The 15,126-nt window shown below is 40.0% G+C and overlaps 2 protein-coding genes across 3 annotated transcripts in view; both read right to left on the reverse strand.

The window, feature by feature from the left end:
- lyn (LYN proto-oncogene, Src family tyrosine kinase) overlaps nt 1-10,044 on the reverse strand; it is a 20,232-nt gene extending 10,188 nt beyond the window's left edge. The window contains exons 1-7 of one of the 2 annotated variants that reach the window (XM_080034862.1): nt 9,920-10,044; nt 3,555-3,635; nt 2,765-2,807; nt 1,710-1,815; nt 1,074-1,172; nt 677-780; nt 377-526 (exon numbers count right to left, since the gene is read on the reverse strand). In XM_080034862.1, coding sequence (XP_079890988.1) covers nt 377-526; nt 677-780; nt 1,074-1,172; nt 1,710-1,815; nt 2,765-2,807; nt 3,555-3,629 — 577 coding nt within the window. In that variant the 5' untranslated portion in view covers nt 3,630-3,635; nt 9,920-10,044. Of the gene's footprint in view, nt 1-376; nt 527-676; nt 781-1,073; nt 1,173-1,709; nt 1,816-2,764; nt 2,808-3,494; nt 3,636-9,919 lie in introns of both variants that reach the window. The other variant, XM_080034861.1, reaches the window with a different exon arrangement.
- Nucleotides 10,045-12,663: 2,619 nt separating this feature from the next.
- LOC307255149 (cAMP-dependent protein kinase inhibitor alpha-like) lies at nt 12,664-14,612 on the reverse strand. Its single transcript, XM_080033782.1, has 3 exons — nt 14,448-14,612; nt 13,532-13,722; nt 12,664-12,785 (listed from the first exon to the last, which is right to left on the reverse strand). Exons 2-3 carry the CDS (start codon nt 13,692-13,694, stop codon nt 12,715-12,717), a joined length of 234 nt encoding a protein of 77 aa, XP_079889908.1. The 5' UTR covers nt 13,695-13,722; nt 14,448-14,612; the 3' UTR covers nt 12,664-12,714.
- Between the last annotated feature and the right edge of the window lie 514 nt (nt 14,613-15,126).

Here is a 15,126-nt window from a genome sequence, read left to right on the forward strand (position 1 = left end):
GGTTTGGCACATATGTATGTGGGGGACAGGAGAGTGACATTTCAATACCCACAGCTGGGGTAAACTGAGACACAAGACAACTTTTTTTTTAAACAATCATATTTTCACTGCCCTTTGTCATGAATAAATTCTGCTAATGCCCGTTTCTAGGAAAAATCCTGAATTAATGGGAAATGTGTAACTTTGACTGATAAATCATTTTAGCTCCCTTAGAGGGGAGCAAATGTAAAAAGTGTCTCACATTACCCCGTTCTCCCCTAATATGTGACCTTTAACTGCTGAGACTGGTATAAAAATGTATGAAATCATATTTCTCAGTCCTGATAACCAACTCATAGCTGATACCAAACAGAGGGACAGGGTTCTGAATACTCACTGTGGTAGTGTTTGATCATGCTGCTAATGCTTTGGAAGGAGATTTTAGGAGAGATATAGTAGCCGCCATTATCCAACATCCTGATCTTATAGTGTTTGACTGAGTCTGTCCCATTGGTGTCTACGTCTCTGATGGACAATGAGCAGCTTCCTGTGGGGGAAAAAACATCAAATGAGGTATATCTGTGTAGCTAGGGATATGGAAATGGTTGAAATGAAGCTGGGGCGCACTCTTAACTCTGAAAGTTAGGAATGTTTGTGAAGGTATATGTGTCTCTCCGGGCTGCTGGGATTTTCATACCTTTTGATGTCTCACTTTCCCTGATGAGATAAGAGCCTGGTTTGTTTGCGGGTGCCAACAGCTGCCTCTCGGCATCCTTTCTTGTGATGTCCTTAAAAAACCACCTGCAATGAAGAGGATGTGTGCTGAATATACAAAATGATTCCTTTTCCTTCTCATACACAGGTTGACTTTCACCTATTATTTTACATTGCACCATGGTTGTCTTAATTGACGAATGACGATCCTCCTTTGTGATTGGTTGATTAAATATGGGAAGTTAATGAGGTATAACAGTTTTCATTGGATTCAGCCTATGATTCTTTTTGTCCAATGTGCATTGGAATGTTAATTGTCATCACAAAACAACATGGTTTATTGAGAACAAAATGAAGTCATTTTAAATGCAGCTACTCACTCCTCTGTTTCCATGGTGTCGGCTTGGCCAACGTAATTGCACGGGATGAATCCTTCTCTGTTGGTTGTCAAAGATTTTGCTTTCCACCACTCCCCATGTCTGTGGGAGATATAAATGTACTTTAGGAAATGTATTGTGATTTGATTGTTGACAGAGTTGACAGAGTCTACCTTCTATAAAACCTAGGTATCCCACAGTTCTAGACAAGCCTCTTCAACCCTGATATTCCTATTAAAGGTAGTGTCAAAATCACTTTTTTGACAAAATCCTTGAATATCTCCCCTTGACCCCGCTACCTATAAGTCAGGACAGGTTTCGGAGAGCGAAGAGATATTCACTCATTTTGACAAAAAAGTTATTTTGGACAATAAACGTTCTCCAGAATCACTGACTGCACCTTTAAGTTCCATCTTTAGTGGCTTTAAAGGAGGAAAAAGTAACTTTCTATACACATGAACATGTCATATCTAATACAGATGAGCCAGTGAGTCTATCAGGGTTGAATAGGTCATGGCGAACTGTACCTGACTTGTAGCTTTGATTTCATAGCTTGTGTGTGTATATATCTTTGGTTCCTGCCTTTAATGATGCAGACAATAAATGATACTACCCGTCCACTGTCAAAATCACACTCACTCCTCTAAGATTTTCATCTTTTCTCCTTTCTTGAACCCTAAGTCGTCGGGATGCACGGCTTCATACGGGTAAAGGCCGACCATTATTTTACCGATCACCTTTTGCTCTGAGAGAGGAGAGAGGAAAAACACATTATCAGGTTTAGTACAAAAAAAAATAGGCCTGTTTTAATCCTGCGATCTGTTTCATATGTTGGCAAGCATAAACGAGATGAACAAACCCACAAATGATGACACCATAAGGTAGCAGGCTGGTGGAACCATTTACCAGCGACTTTAATGACATTTTACACTATTATTGAAAAAGTTAGTTTAAGTTGGCTCAGAAATGTTTGAGTAAGTATCTGACTCAGTACGTAATACTACTTCACTAACCACCAGTTGCATTAATAGGCCTAATACATACTTAACTGTAAGTCACTTGCATATCTAAATATATTTGCCTATAGTTTTTGAAGTTATTATAAACGTTGACATGGTTTTCATTATAATTTACCACATGAAGCTCAGCATTGGCCAAATATGCTGGTAGCCTACCTACTTTTTTCTGTTGAAATAGCCTGGAAGTTGTAGCTTAGCTAGGCTAGTCCAGCCTTGCTTACATAATATTTTGTAGCAAAAAACATCAATACGTCTAAAGGATAGGTTCAGACACTCATTTTCTAACATTACTACTCGGAAAGATAGCTAGTGTTAGGTTTAGTCTAAATTAATATTTTGTAACTTCTTAGCTCAGCCTTTTGGCACTATAGGAATGTGGATTTTGTCTGAGCCAAAAGGGGGATTATTACATATACTGTATAGCCCAAGCACTATTTCAATGTAGCCTATGGGTATTAAGATAGACTTGAAACTCTGAACCTTTTAGTGTTACTACATTGACTTTTGCTACTAAATAAACAGCTAGCGAATCATAGCATCTCACTTAGCTTTCCAAGACATTTTTTTTTTCAAATAGGAAAGCTATCCAAAAATGTGGTTTTACCTATATACTTTTACACAAGAAAGTTACTAAGAGATAGTGAAACAAACAAAGACAGAAATAACGTGCTATACCTTCCATCTTTTGGAACACCTGGCCAGGTAACAGGAAGGTATTCTGCAAAGGCAGACAAAGAAATTATATGAAAACATTAATTACTGCTAAGACAGTATCTATCTATCTATCTATCTATCTATCTATCTATCTATCTATCTATCTATCTATCTATCTATCTATCTATCTATCTATCTATCTATCTATCTATCTATCTATCTATCTATCTATCTATCTATCTATCTATCTATCTATCTATCTATCTATCTATCTATCTATCTATCTCTCTCTCTCTCTCTCTCTCTCTCTCTCTATCTATCATAGAGCAATACCCATTTTCCATTCTATTTTAACTGACAGTTATTCTTTTAAACTACATGCTTTCACAATCTGTTCATTTCCTTCAGATATACGTCATCATGTGAGACAGGGAAGTTCTGCTCATGAGGAAATATCTGACTCACTATTTTTCAGAATTGCTAAATTCCTCTTGAGTCCTAAATCATTTAACTCATTACTATGGGTATTCTCATCTTCACTTCCCCATTCGTTACATGTAAATATTTAACTGGGCACATTATACAAGTACCCAATTGAACGCATTATGTTAAAAATACTATGACTCTTTCCTTTGGTCTTCACCTTGGGTTACAATCGGCACCGCAACACTTGGTGCGTCAAAAACCTGCGTCTTGTAAGTGAAACTCTGCTTTTATTGTTGCTCTGCCCAGCTGTCTGCCTACTACTTACTATGTGTGTTTTTGTATTGGAGGTGGGGTCTCTGACATAGTGCGTTTGCTCAGTACGTACAGTCTGCTGGCTGCTCTTCCCCTCCACACCTCCTCCGCCCAGACCTTCGCTCAGCGTGGACTTCATACAGCCCATCCCTGCCTGCATGAGGAAGTGAGAAAAAGGAAGAGTGTGTGTGTGTGTGTGTGTGCTGGACTGTTACACATTTACCATTTGCAGCTGCAGAAACAAACACATACAAAAAAAAACACGTTGTAGCAAAACACCTGTGACACCACCTACATGTAAGAATAACACAACCACCAAACCAGTGGCATACTCCTTTTCCTCTTTTCATCACCACTGGTTTAAAAAGCCTCAGAGGAAATGCACATACACATATAAACTAGCAAGTATGTGTAGCAAGTGTAGGCTACAATTAATTGGCTACGCTATACTTAAATTATTAACAAGAGTGTCTGTAAATGACCATTACACTGCTTCACATGCTGCTTTTGATACATAAAATAAATAAAATATTTAACCTAACTACCAAACTTATGACCCTTTTGGTAGTCTGTAAAATAGTTTGGGTACTGACAGGTAGCTGTAATGGGGTAGGCCGACAGATCATACTAAGAATCTCACATTATTTCAAATGCAAAGAAATAGAGAATGATAATTGACAGGCCGGTCTTTTTGAGGTGTAAATTGTCATGTGTGTGGCAATGAAATCTGATCAAATGTAAATTCCAACCCGCAAAAAACAAGACAGTCAACCCTGATTTCTAGATGAATGTTAATCTAATAGGTAACCTATTTGCAGTTTTGTTGCCAGTTTGTCTCAGTGGCTATTGTGAGGATATTTTTATTATTATAGTCTTGTGCTTTTTACACTTATACACTTTTGTATGTTTATTCACTTCACATTCTTGAGCACTGAGTCACTCTAGGCTCACCATATTAAGAGCACACTATGAACACCATGCATAGAGGGAGTAGTAAATATGTAGCTTATCACTTCTATAAGGTCAGACAACTTTAAGATCTCTGTCTGCACCATAGCAACTCCTTAGCAACGGACTCACTCAATTTAGATAATACACCTTTAAGCTTTGAAATAAATCTTCTAATTGTTTTCCTCAACTCTGGTTAAAAGAACAAGAAATATCTTTCTAACACTATTCACTGTCCTGCAACACCATTTGAAAAGACTGCTAGTATGGTAGGCTATACAGTAGGCTACAGGTAGAACTGCGATAATATTTGTGTCAATATTTTTTAAATTAATCCATGAAGGTTTTGGATTTCACAGAGCCTCATGCTTATGTGTAGGCCTAGTGTGCTGCCCAACACAGTAGCCTGAATTAAAAAGCTAAAAAGAGAATTGGGCATCAACGCTAAGCGAGAAATAAGGCACCTGCTTTGAGTCTAGTAGGCTATCCAGTTCTTATAGCCTACCCATGTTATGGCGCTATAAAGCCAGGAAGCAATTATCTTGACTTGCATGAAGCAGGAGTAGGCTAAAAAGTTAGCTTGGTATGCAGTGGGTAAGTTGGCATTCTGTTCACTCGGAAGTAAACTCAGTTATAAATGCAAACTACATTTTATATGATGTGTAAACTCTTATCAGAATTTACTCTGTAACATGTCTGTCTATCGAAATGCCTGAAGAACCCAACGTTTTATGGCTTTGTGAAGAATTGTTGCTGTAATGTGTGAGGAATGTTTAAGCTAGCTGCTAACAGCTCAGTGGTGTACCTGACAGGTGTGTACTAAATACAAACTGTCCTTTGTAGTTCGAGCGGGAACAGACTTGACAAACTTCCTACTTATTCTGCACACTGGTTGTATGTGTTTTCCCATGTTGAATGTGTCATTGCTATGTGTTATGTGCGGTAGGCCTACTTGGTAAAACAAATTAATGTGTGTTTTGGACATTGTTGCTATGCCACCAGATGGCGGCATAGACTTTATTTTGGTGATGTAAATGCAAAACTGTTGCTGTGTCTGAAATCGCGCACTTCTGTACTTACACTTACTTTTTTGAGTGCACTTTGCGCTAAACCGGAGAGTGCCAAAATGCAGTGCACTGTAAGATCCTCGGTCGTGCACTCAAAACGGTCTAAAACTTGAGTGTGGAGCGATGGACACTTTCCACACTCAACGGCCGCCATCTTGCCTACGTAGCGGAGAGAACGGGACGTTCAAATCAAAATAGAGGAGCTTGAAGCAACCATGGAGACGGACGCGCTCTACAAAAGTTAAATTACACATTTGTTTTGTTTTTCCGCGACTAACGTGTCTGTTTTGGCTATCGGTAACGCAAGCCGAAAAAATCTGTCAATACAAATAATGAATGTATTATTGTTGAATGTATTATTGATTCCAACTCACTATTACAGACCATTTAGATGATTTATTTCTGCAATTTGTATTTTTTTTTAACTTTTTAAAATATTGTATTTTAGTATACTTTTTTCTTAGCAACTAAATCCAGAGTGTGCGAGCCAAAAAATTTTGCCCTTGTAAGATCTCTGCGTCTGCTTTTTGGCACATTTACTATGAATTGTGTAGAACACAATATGCAAATAAACTTTTTTTTTTTTTTAAAGAGGACCTATTATACTACTTTTCTGGTCTTAATTTCTTGTTTTACACTGCTATAGAGCAACCTGACACGAATCACATCACAAAAAACTATGTAGATTTTCGGGAAGCTCTTTCTCTTATTTTGGCGATCCAGCACATCCTGTCAACACTTGAGTGTGTGTGCTTCGGCAATCTCCGCTCCCTCCGCCTGTGCATCGGCCATCTCCGCTACCCTCCCCCCCCCCCCTCCTGCAAACCCCACTCCGTTGTGATTGGTTACCTTCCTTCCGAAACACTTTCAGTGGCGGGAAGCGCGAGCATGGACCTATAAGGGCGCGAGGCAGACGCGAACAGGGAAGTGACAGCATTACCATACATGGAAACATCCGCGTGGTCACATCACCAATTTTTATGCGACGTCACCAATTATGAAAGGGTAGACCGCTTTGAAGACGTGACTTCTCGACTGGCTAGAATAGTGTTTAGTGCTCTGCACAGACACCCCAGACGGTCAGCAGGGAATACGTCGAAATGCATGTAAGTCATTATTTGATAATTTAGTATGGTTAAGCATGACTATGAATCATCATAACAACGTTTATAGGTCATAAAAGTCAAAAAGCATCATAGGTCCTCTTTAATATATTTTTTGGGCATTTTTATGCTTTATTTGATAGTGCAGAGAGACAGAGGTGAAATGGGGCAGAGAGGGGAGTGACATGCAGAGAACGACCACGGGTGGGAATCGAACCCGGGTCTGCTGCTGGGCCCGGCCCGGGAGGGGGACGCCTTACCAACTGAGCTAATAATCTGTTTCCCACCTTTTTTAAGTCATTGTTGATACTCATTGTGAGAAATCATTAACATGATCAGTGTCTTCACATAGATGAATATCATTAATCATTAATAATAATATATAGCCTAACTAAAGGCAAACTGAGCAAATTTGTTATTTCAGAAGAGTGTATCAAACTGGGTGCCCTTCGTATGACTCAGTACCCATGAAGTAGCCCTCAGGTTCAAACAGGTTGGTGACCCCTGCAGTACAGCATGCCAGTGTCATCAGTGAGTTTCAGAGGAGATTGCCAATAGTTTGCGCCAGGCTAGCTGTTTTCCCCTGCTCCCAGTCTTTATGCTAAGCTAAGCTAGTCACCTACTGACGCTAGCTCTATATTTGAAGTACAGACGTGAGAGTGGTATCAATCTTCTCATGTCATTCTCAATACAATTACCATAGTGTTCTAGTAGCTTAAACATTACAACATGAGGACACTCTAATAGGTGATACAACAACAATCAGAATGTATCTTGTTAACTAATCAATTTTCATGGTTTTACTGTGGTTGCTTAACAGGTGCTGTTTCTTCTGACCAGTATAAGCGCGACATAAATAAGCATCAGTCCAAAAACATGACTTTGACCCATAATAATAAGTGCTATTCTGCTGAGTCAGATCCCAGGCCATTCAGTGTAATGAGAGATTATTTATTGCTGCTCTTTTCTGTATTCTAGTTTGTGATTGTGGCTTGAAACTGGCTTGTATTTTTTACACTAACCAGCATGACGCCCACAAACACTGATGCACCATGACATATGCATACAAGGGCACACCCAGCTGACCACAACACTTCCATTTTAAGACAATTCCTGTGTGAGCAACGGTGGTATTTCAGAGAAGGTATTGCAAAGGGACCACAAGAGGAAGAACCAATTAGACCATAGCCTAGATAACCTCGACCATGATGAGTAATGCATGAATGACATGTTTCTACGGTGGTCTGTTGAGGCCTTTTTGAAACATGTGTAAAGTATAACACGGTTTTTTAACAAATGTTAGCATCCATGCACTATGATGCCAATTTCAGTTTGAATTCCTTTCGCTGACATTTTTCATGCTAAGCATTTGAACACAAGAATGTTACCAGTGTGCAGGCACTTTTAAAGGGCAATAATTATAAGAATACAATGTTTAACATTCCACCATCACCTGCTGAATGGTTGTCTCCCGGGGAAACCTGGACCTATTACATCATGAGGGTAATACGCCTATTGGTCAATCTAATATACATAGTGTGTAAAACCTCATTTATGTCAAAGTTGAAAGTTCACATCCAGCAGAGGTTTTTGTTTTCTTCCCTGTGGAACCCTGGCATATTTACCCAAACTTTGAACCTTTTAGAGAATATGTAACCACTTGCCAGTTTTTTATATTCAGTTTTTATTAATCTAGTACAGTATAAAAAGTCAGTGTTGAGTTCCTCATTGTTACTTGTTGCTTTTCTCTTATTACCTTGGTCTTTAATATTCCCACTTGTGTCTAAAGGAACCTGATAGATATATAAACAGTTGCTGCTATCAGTTTGACTGGCTTATCTAATCTCTCTGTGCTTATGTAAATCATCACCTTCCAGTCCAGTTGAATCCAGTTGACAGTTTAGTTTCACTTTACTGCCCTATAACGTGATAACACCTGATAACGCACACTTTTATGATTATGTGCCGGAATGATGTTAACGATTTGGGGCTTGACAGATAAATCTAAGATGAAATACAAATGGATCAGATAAACTTATATTGATAGAATGCAGGGAAATTGAGGCATCACAGTGGCAGAAGTACATGTTGGCCCTAAGTCAACACCATTTTCATGAAAACAATAAAAACAACACTGTTGCTGCTTCAACGGGAAACTAAAAGTGCAGGATTTACAAAGACAAGAGGAACACAGTTTGCTAGTCCGGTCTGTGGGTATGTGAATGCAAAAACGTAAACGCTCACACCCCTAGTTTGTTTTTTGGCCTTGACGGGCAGCGAGAGAGACACTTTGATAGCACACCCTTTGAAATAAAATGAAATCCATTGTCAATACACATCCTAGGCTCTGTAAACTGGCCTGTCGCTAGCTATGGTGGGCCCCCTTTGTTTACATACCAGTTTACTACAGAGATGTATGTTCACACACACACACACACACACACACACACACACACACACACACACACACACACACACACACACACACACACACACACACACACACACACACACACACACACACACACAGTACGGACAGGTAGCGGAATCGAGAAGATATATTCACTGATTTTGACAAAAGGTGATTTTGACAACAACCGTTCTCTAGAATTGCTGACTCGACCTTTTAAGGACAACAATGATTCAAGCACCATCAAACCAATGACAAACAAGAGAAAGGAACACACCTGAAAACTCCATATGTTTATGAGCCATGTTGGGTTTTTTTTGCAACACATTCTGAAAAGTTTGTAAGATTCAGAAGTTTGTCACTGTTATGTGCATTATTGGTTCAGTGCCTCTGTCATATTTTTAACTTGACAGTCAGTAAACAGCCGGAAACCAAGGGTCCAAACAGACTGGGAACTGACAGACAGACAGACACACACACACACACACACACACACACACACACACACACACACTGATGAGCAGACTTCCTCCTTAAGCGGTGGACTGAGCCAAAGAGTGGAGAAATGAAGGGAGACAGAGGAGACAATCCACTGCAGAACTGGATGCAGCTGATTTGACAAATCTGATGACACATACAGTATTGCATTGCCAACTAAAGCCTACATCAAATGATTTGAACCCACTGATTACAAATACATAAAAAAACACTGTCATAGGATTTTGAACCAACCAACCATACTTAAAATTCCATAAAACCATCCCGCACACATACATTAACATATACTCATTCAACATGTACCCTTTCCCACAAAGTAAACATAGTTAAATGTTTTTCAACTCTTCTATTGAGTGAGTGACTGAAAGCATGATTCACATCTCTGACTGGTGTCACACTGTTCTATGCTTACCTTTCTTATATGTCTATCCCTGGATAAGGAAACTGTTCCTCCACTGTGTAGAAGTATTTTAGTCCACAGATTTCCTTTTCATCAGATTGTCTTGACAGACAGACAGACAGACAGACAGGTTGTAAATGGCCTCACAACAGTAGCAGGCGCCCGACATGGACTGTTACACCGTGCCACCAGAATGAGGAACTTAAGAGAAACTGGCTGCTGGGGGATTTTTTTCTTTTCTTACCGAAACTTCCTGGTACAATTGTCTAATGTTTATTTGCATAATCAGCAACACAGATTCACACTCACGTACACGCACACACACACACACACACACACACACACACACTGGTGCCCAGCCGACAGATGGTCTTTTAGGTCTTTAATCACGGAAACAACAGCATTTGTAAATGTTCGGGCACAAAAACTTTTTACAATATGTCATGGAAAACATGATCCAAAAGAATTCCTTTGAGGAACCTGTATCTGCAAACATTTGAAAGGCTTTTAAAGATCACTTTGCTTTCTTTATGGTCACATTTATTTTTTTATCAAATAATTTAAATAATGGTGGTTACACGTGATCCCTTAAGTTTAGTATTATATTAATTTACCACAGTCTGAGTTTGCATGTTTTTAAGTGTCTAGTTTCATACATTCTCCCACAGTGCAACCTGCTGGCCAAATGTCAGAAGTACAACAAGAAGGGAACCTTTCCATTGTATTTTTTTTTATTTCGGACACATAGGGTAGAAAATATGGTTTATAAGCACGTTTAGCAGTATCATGCACCTGCCTTATTTCAACATGCTAAACTATGAATGGCTGGGTTTTTACACAGTGTTGTTGAAGCGGGCGTGAGAGTCACTTACACAGTCACATGGCAGTTTTACAATTGGAAAACCTGAATGAATATTAGAAAAACAGTTCTAGGCTAGTTGCCCTACTATCAAATGCACCAATAAGAAGGATACACAGTAGTTAAGTTGCAGTATTACAGTAAGAGTATAGGTGGGTGGGAAAATAACAGAGCAACCAGTTCTAACTATTGCATGCATGATGGTCTTTGCGGATGACGATCATGGGATGTATACACAGTTACACGTAGAAGCAGGAATGTAGTTCAGCCTTGATAGAAGCTTTCACAAAAAACATGTTACATTAACTGGAAGCTCCACTGAGTATTGCATATCTACATCAAAGGAATAGTTGGATATTTTGAGAAACGCCCTTATTCACTTTACTGCTGAGAGTTGGATGATAAGACTGATGACGCTCTCACGTCAGTCTGTTAAATGTGTAGCTGGAACCAGCAGCAGATTAGCTTTAGCTGCTAGCTTATCTACTGTTGGTCATAAATCACCTGTTATTTTCTAAAAGGACAATAATAATGCCAGGATGCAAAATAAAGTAGGAACATTTTTGCTAATCTGAGGGCTACAGAATACCATTTAACCACTTGTTCATATCTCGCCATTAAAGCTAGCTTGGAGCTTAGCTTAGAATAAAGACTGGAAAAAGGGGGAACTGGCTAGCCTGGCTCAGTGTAAAGGTAACAAAGTCAGCCAACAAGTGCCTTTAAAGCTCACTAATCAACATATTAGTAACTGTATATCTCATTGGTTTAATCAAAGTGTTAAAACAACAAATAGCTTCCTGGAGTCTCTGCTTGTTGCCTGGTAACCGGTCCCAGCAAAGGAATAGTTTGGCATACCTTTCATAAACAAATAGCATAAAGCAACGCCCTTTGTGCTTTACCCTATATAAAATATGTCATAACATCATTCAACACAAACGTGCATTAATGAGCTTTAAAGGTGTTGGAGGGCAGACTTTATTACCTTGGGACACAGCCAGGCTAGCTGCTTCCTTGTTACCACTAGCCTAGGCTAAGCTAACCGGCTGCTGACTTCAGCTACATATTTATCATATGCAGGCATGACATTGGTATCAACTAACTCTTGGTCAGAAAGCGGATAAGTGCTTTCCCTAAAATTTCAAACTGTTCCTTTCAAGATTGTGATTATAACGGCACAATTACAAAGGTAAAAAAACTAAGGTATAAACATTTTAAAAGATAGTACACCACCATTATTATTATATTTTTTTGGGGGTCATTTAAACATGTCATCCACACTCACTTTAAATGTAGTATTACATATTGTTGTAACACCATGCACCGTGGCAGTTCTCTGTTACAGTCTTCTGCTTTCCTGAATCAGACAAAACTGTTGATTGACAAACTAACCAAGTCCCAGTGTTGTTATTGATGGTGTTTTTACAGCTTTTTCTAAGTCTGCCAAGTCCAAATCCTCCTATACAGTACTGTCAATTTAAAGGAAGCCCAAGCCATTACCTGGCAATAGAATCTCTATCAGCATCATGACATACACTACCCCCATTAATACATCAGCACGTCTCAGTGGCCTTTCAGATTGCTTGTACGACTACAAAAAACTTGCATTCCGATCTCTGCCTCTTTTCACTCCAATCATCCAGCCTGTTTGTTTTACTAAGTAAGACTGAACGTAACTTCAGCTGTACAAGAGCTACACATGTGTGTCTCTCTGCTCGCTCCACCAGCTCTGAAATACAACAACCCCCCCTGCTAACAGTCTTAGCACTGGGTAATCACTTCGCAGCACAGTGCAGCCTCTACAGTGGATTCTTGGGGCTCAGTGCCCTCCTCATGGGCAAAAACCTCTGGCAGTGGCTAGCCTCCAGCAAGCAGTCCACTGTGGAGCATGACCACAGAGGCTGGGACCCATCCTGTCACTCTCTGCGGGGCTGCAGGAGCAGCCAGCAGGCTAGCTGTTCCTCTGTTGAGCCTCCCGGAGGACAGAGGAGGAGGAGCTCTGGTCCTCACTGTCGTCTCCATCTGCAGGAAATAAACAGGAAAGGGAAGAAAATGGGTATCTACGTAAAAAACTAAATGGGTATGTAAAAAAAGGGGTCCCACTGTAGCCTGCATCATGGACGTTTACAGAGCCTAAGCGGTGCAATAACACTGGATTTTTTCGTTGCAGCGCACACACAGTAGAGGGAGCTGAATCCACCTTTTAATATGTCATTTTTTCAGATAGCCATCTGGGGGTACTCCACTCTCCACTCACCAGAATGTGTTTTATGTATAACTAGTTTAATAAAGAGGACTTTGCATTATTATCGAACAATGATGGCATAGAATTATTTAACTATTATTTTTTTAATCTCAGAAAGTGATAAAATAGGTGTGCATAAAAAGTGAAATATAGTATTTATTTACGCAAGAAATGGTGTAAAACAGTAGCCTATAGTATCAACTGTAAAAGACAGAAACTAATGGGGATATTAATAAACTAAACCAAACTAAACGTCATTATCATGTATAGCAATGTTTTATCATGTTTTAGGCCGTATTCCAAATCATCGATAACTTTTAGCCGTGCTTGTGTGTTGCTGTAGGGAGTCGGGTCAGCAGTGTGTCAGTCAACTGATTGGCCCTTCACTCCCAACACATCGTATGCAAAAGCAACTGTTTCATCTCTGACACAGACCAAATGAACTACATTAAGAAAAGTGACCACACCCCAATACATATATATTTTATTTATGAATGACAGACCAAACTAACGGTGTGTTTACCTCCCCCTCCTGCGTTGATGTGTAGCTGGGACAGGGACAGTGTGAGGGACATCTCTCGTCCCTCTGGGTCAATGGGGCTCTGCAGGATGTCGTGCATGGCGTTCCTGCGTCCCGTCCTGCCAGAGGCGATGAAGTCCGCGTACGTGGCCTCAATTTCAGACATGGCTCGGGCATCGTCCACACAGCAACACCTGGGAGGGGACAGCAGCTGTGAGTTGGTCTTAAATGCACGCACGCACGCACGCACGCACGCACACACACACACACACACACACACACACACACATCTTAATGGGGCAACACACATCTTAATGGGGCAAGACTCAATAACAAAGAATGTCACATTTTTGTTGAAATAAATCTATTTCTTTTTTAGTATCTGCGGCTCTTCAATGAGGGTTCAATCGGAGAAGCAATGGTACAATAAAAATAGATTCCTTTCCTTTTATGGCCCAAACAGGTTTGTAGTTTCAGTTGTGTTAAAATGACAAGAAAATGTAATCAAACTAATTTAATCACTATGCAAATTTGAATCTAGTTGAACTACAAGTCAGATACTGGAAAATGTTGTTAAGCTATTAGTTGAACATGAAGTTAACTAGCCTACTCATGAGAATACAAATGTATATTTGTCCCTTTAGCATTGACGTTTCAATATGTTTCAACCCCCTATTAAGTAGGAGCCCTGAATTGCTCTGATGTCTCAGGTCCAATACGTTTTGCTTGACATTCATTGTGACAGCTTCCCAGTGTGGAGCATCTCATGCTAGCCCAGGCAGCCCGTCCATATTTAGGCCTTCATGTCAGTTAGCCTATTAGACCCAGGCCACCACAAGTCAAATAGAATTCCCGTAATAGGCTAATTAAGTTTTTTTTATTGTGTCCATATCGTCATTTCAAATCCTTTTTTTCTTACCTTCAATAATAGCTCTGCCAGTAGTAACCCCAAGCTACATTCCTAGGGAGTGACTTCACCTACAGAGCAGCAGCGCGAGGGCCCGACACCACATCAAACGAGCCGACACAAACAAAACAAACTAAACAGGAAACGACGAGACCGACCGCAGAGCAGCAGTTACTAATCCTCAAGCTTGCCACACTACATACCACGACGAGTCAATGCGCGTAAATAAGCAGCTAATATAAATTCACATCAGTAGGACGCTTTGAAAAGTCCCCAGTCTATTCCTCCATGGCCGTCGCATCTTCCTCCTCCGCGGCCAATCAGCGGCCGGCAACCCGCATCCGAGCGCTGATTGGACGGGTGACACAAAAGGATGAGAGGAGCAGACCGCTGAGGAGCACCAAGGCTGAAATGCTGCGTTCACGATCCACTCGTAAAATCACATGAAGACTAAATCATCTTTTCACATTTCAGAACATGCAGCACAGTGTGTTTTACAGTGGATATTGAGAACATAGAGTGAAAATACAAATAAACAAATAAGAATCCAGCATGGGTCAAATGACTGATTGAAAAGATGAAAGTGCAATTAATAAGACGACTAAAAGTAAATGGATAAAAGCTATAGTGCAATAATGTGGAAACAATATTGCCCACAGCACTTGAAGCGGCAAGAAACTGGGGTAACTAC

Source organism: Ammodytes marinus (assembly GCF_949987685.1).
Source record: "Ammodytes marinus genome assembly, chromosome: 9".
Lineage (NCBI taxonomy): Eukaryota > Metazoa > Chordata > Actinopteri > Uranoscopiformes > Ammodytidae > Ammodytes > Ammodytes marinus.

Bases quoted from the DNA above. Each gene is read 5' to 3' on its own strand.
- LOC307255149 (XM_080033782.1), bottom strand. From the start codon at position 13,694: ATGTCTGAAATTGAGGCCACGTACGCGGACTTCATCGCCTCTGGCAGG. The intron at 12,786-13,531 runs GTAAACACACCG...TATTTCCTGCAG, and splicing joins CATCAACGCAGGAGGGGGAG to ATGGAGACGACAGTGAGGAC.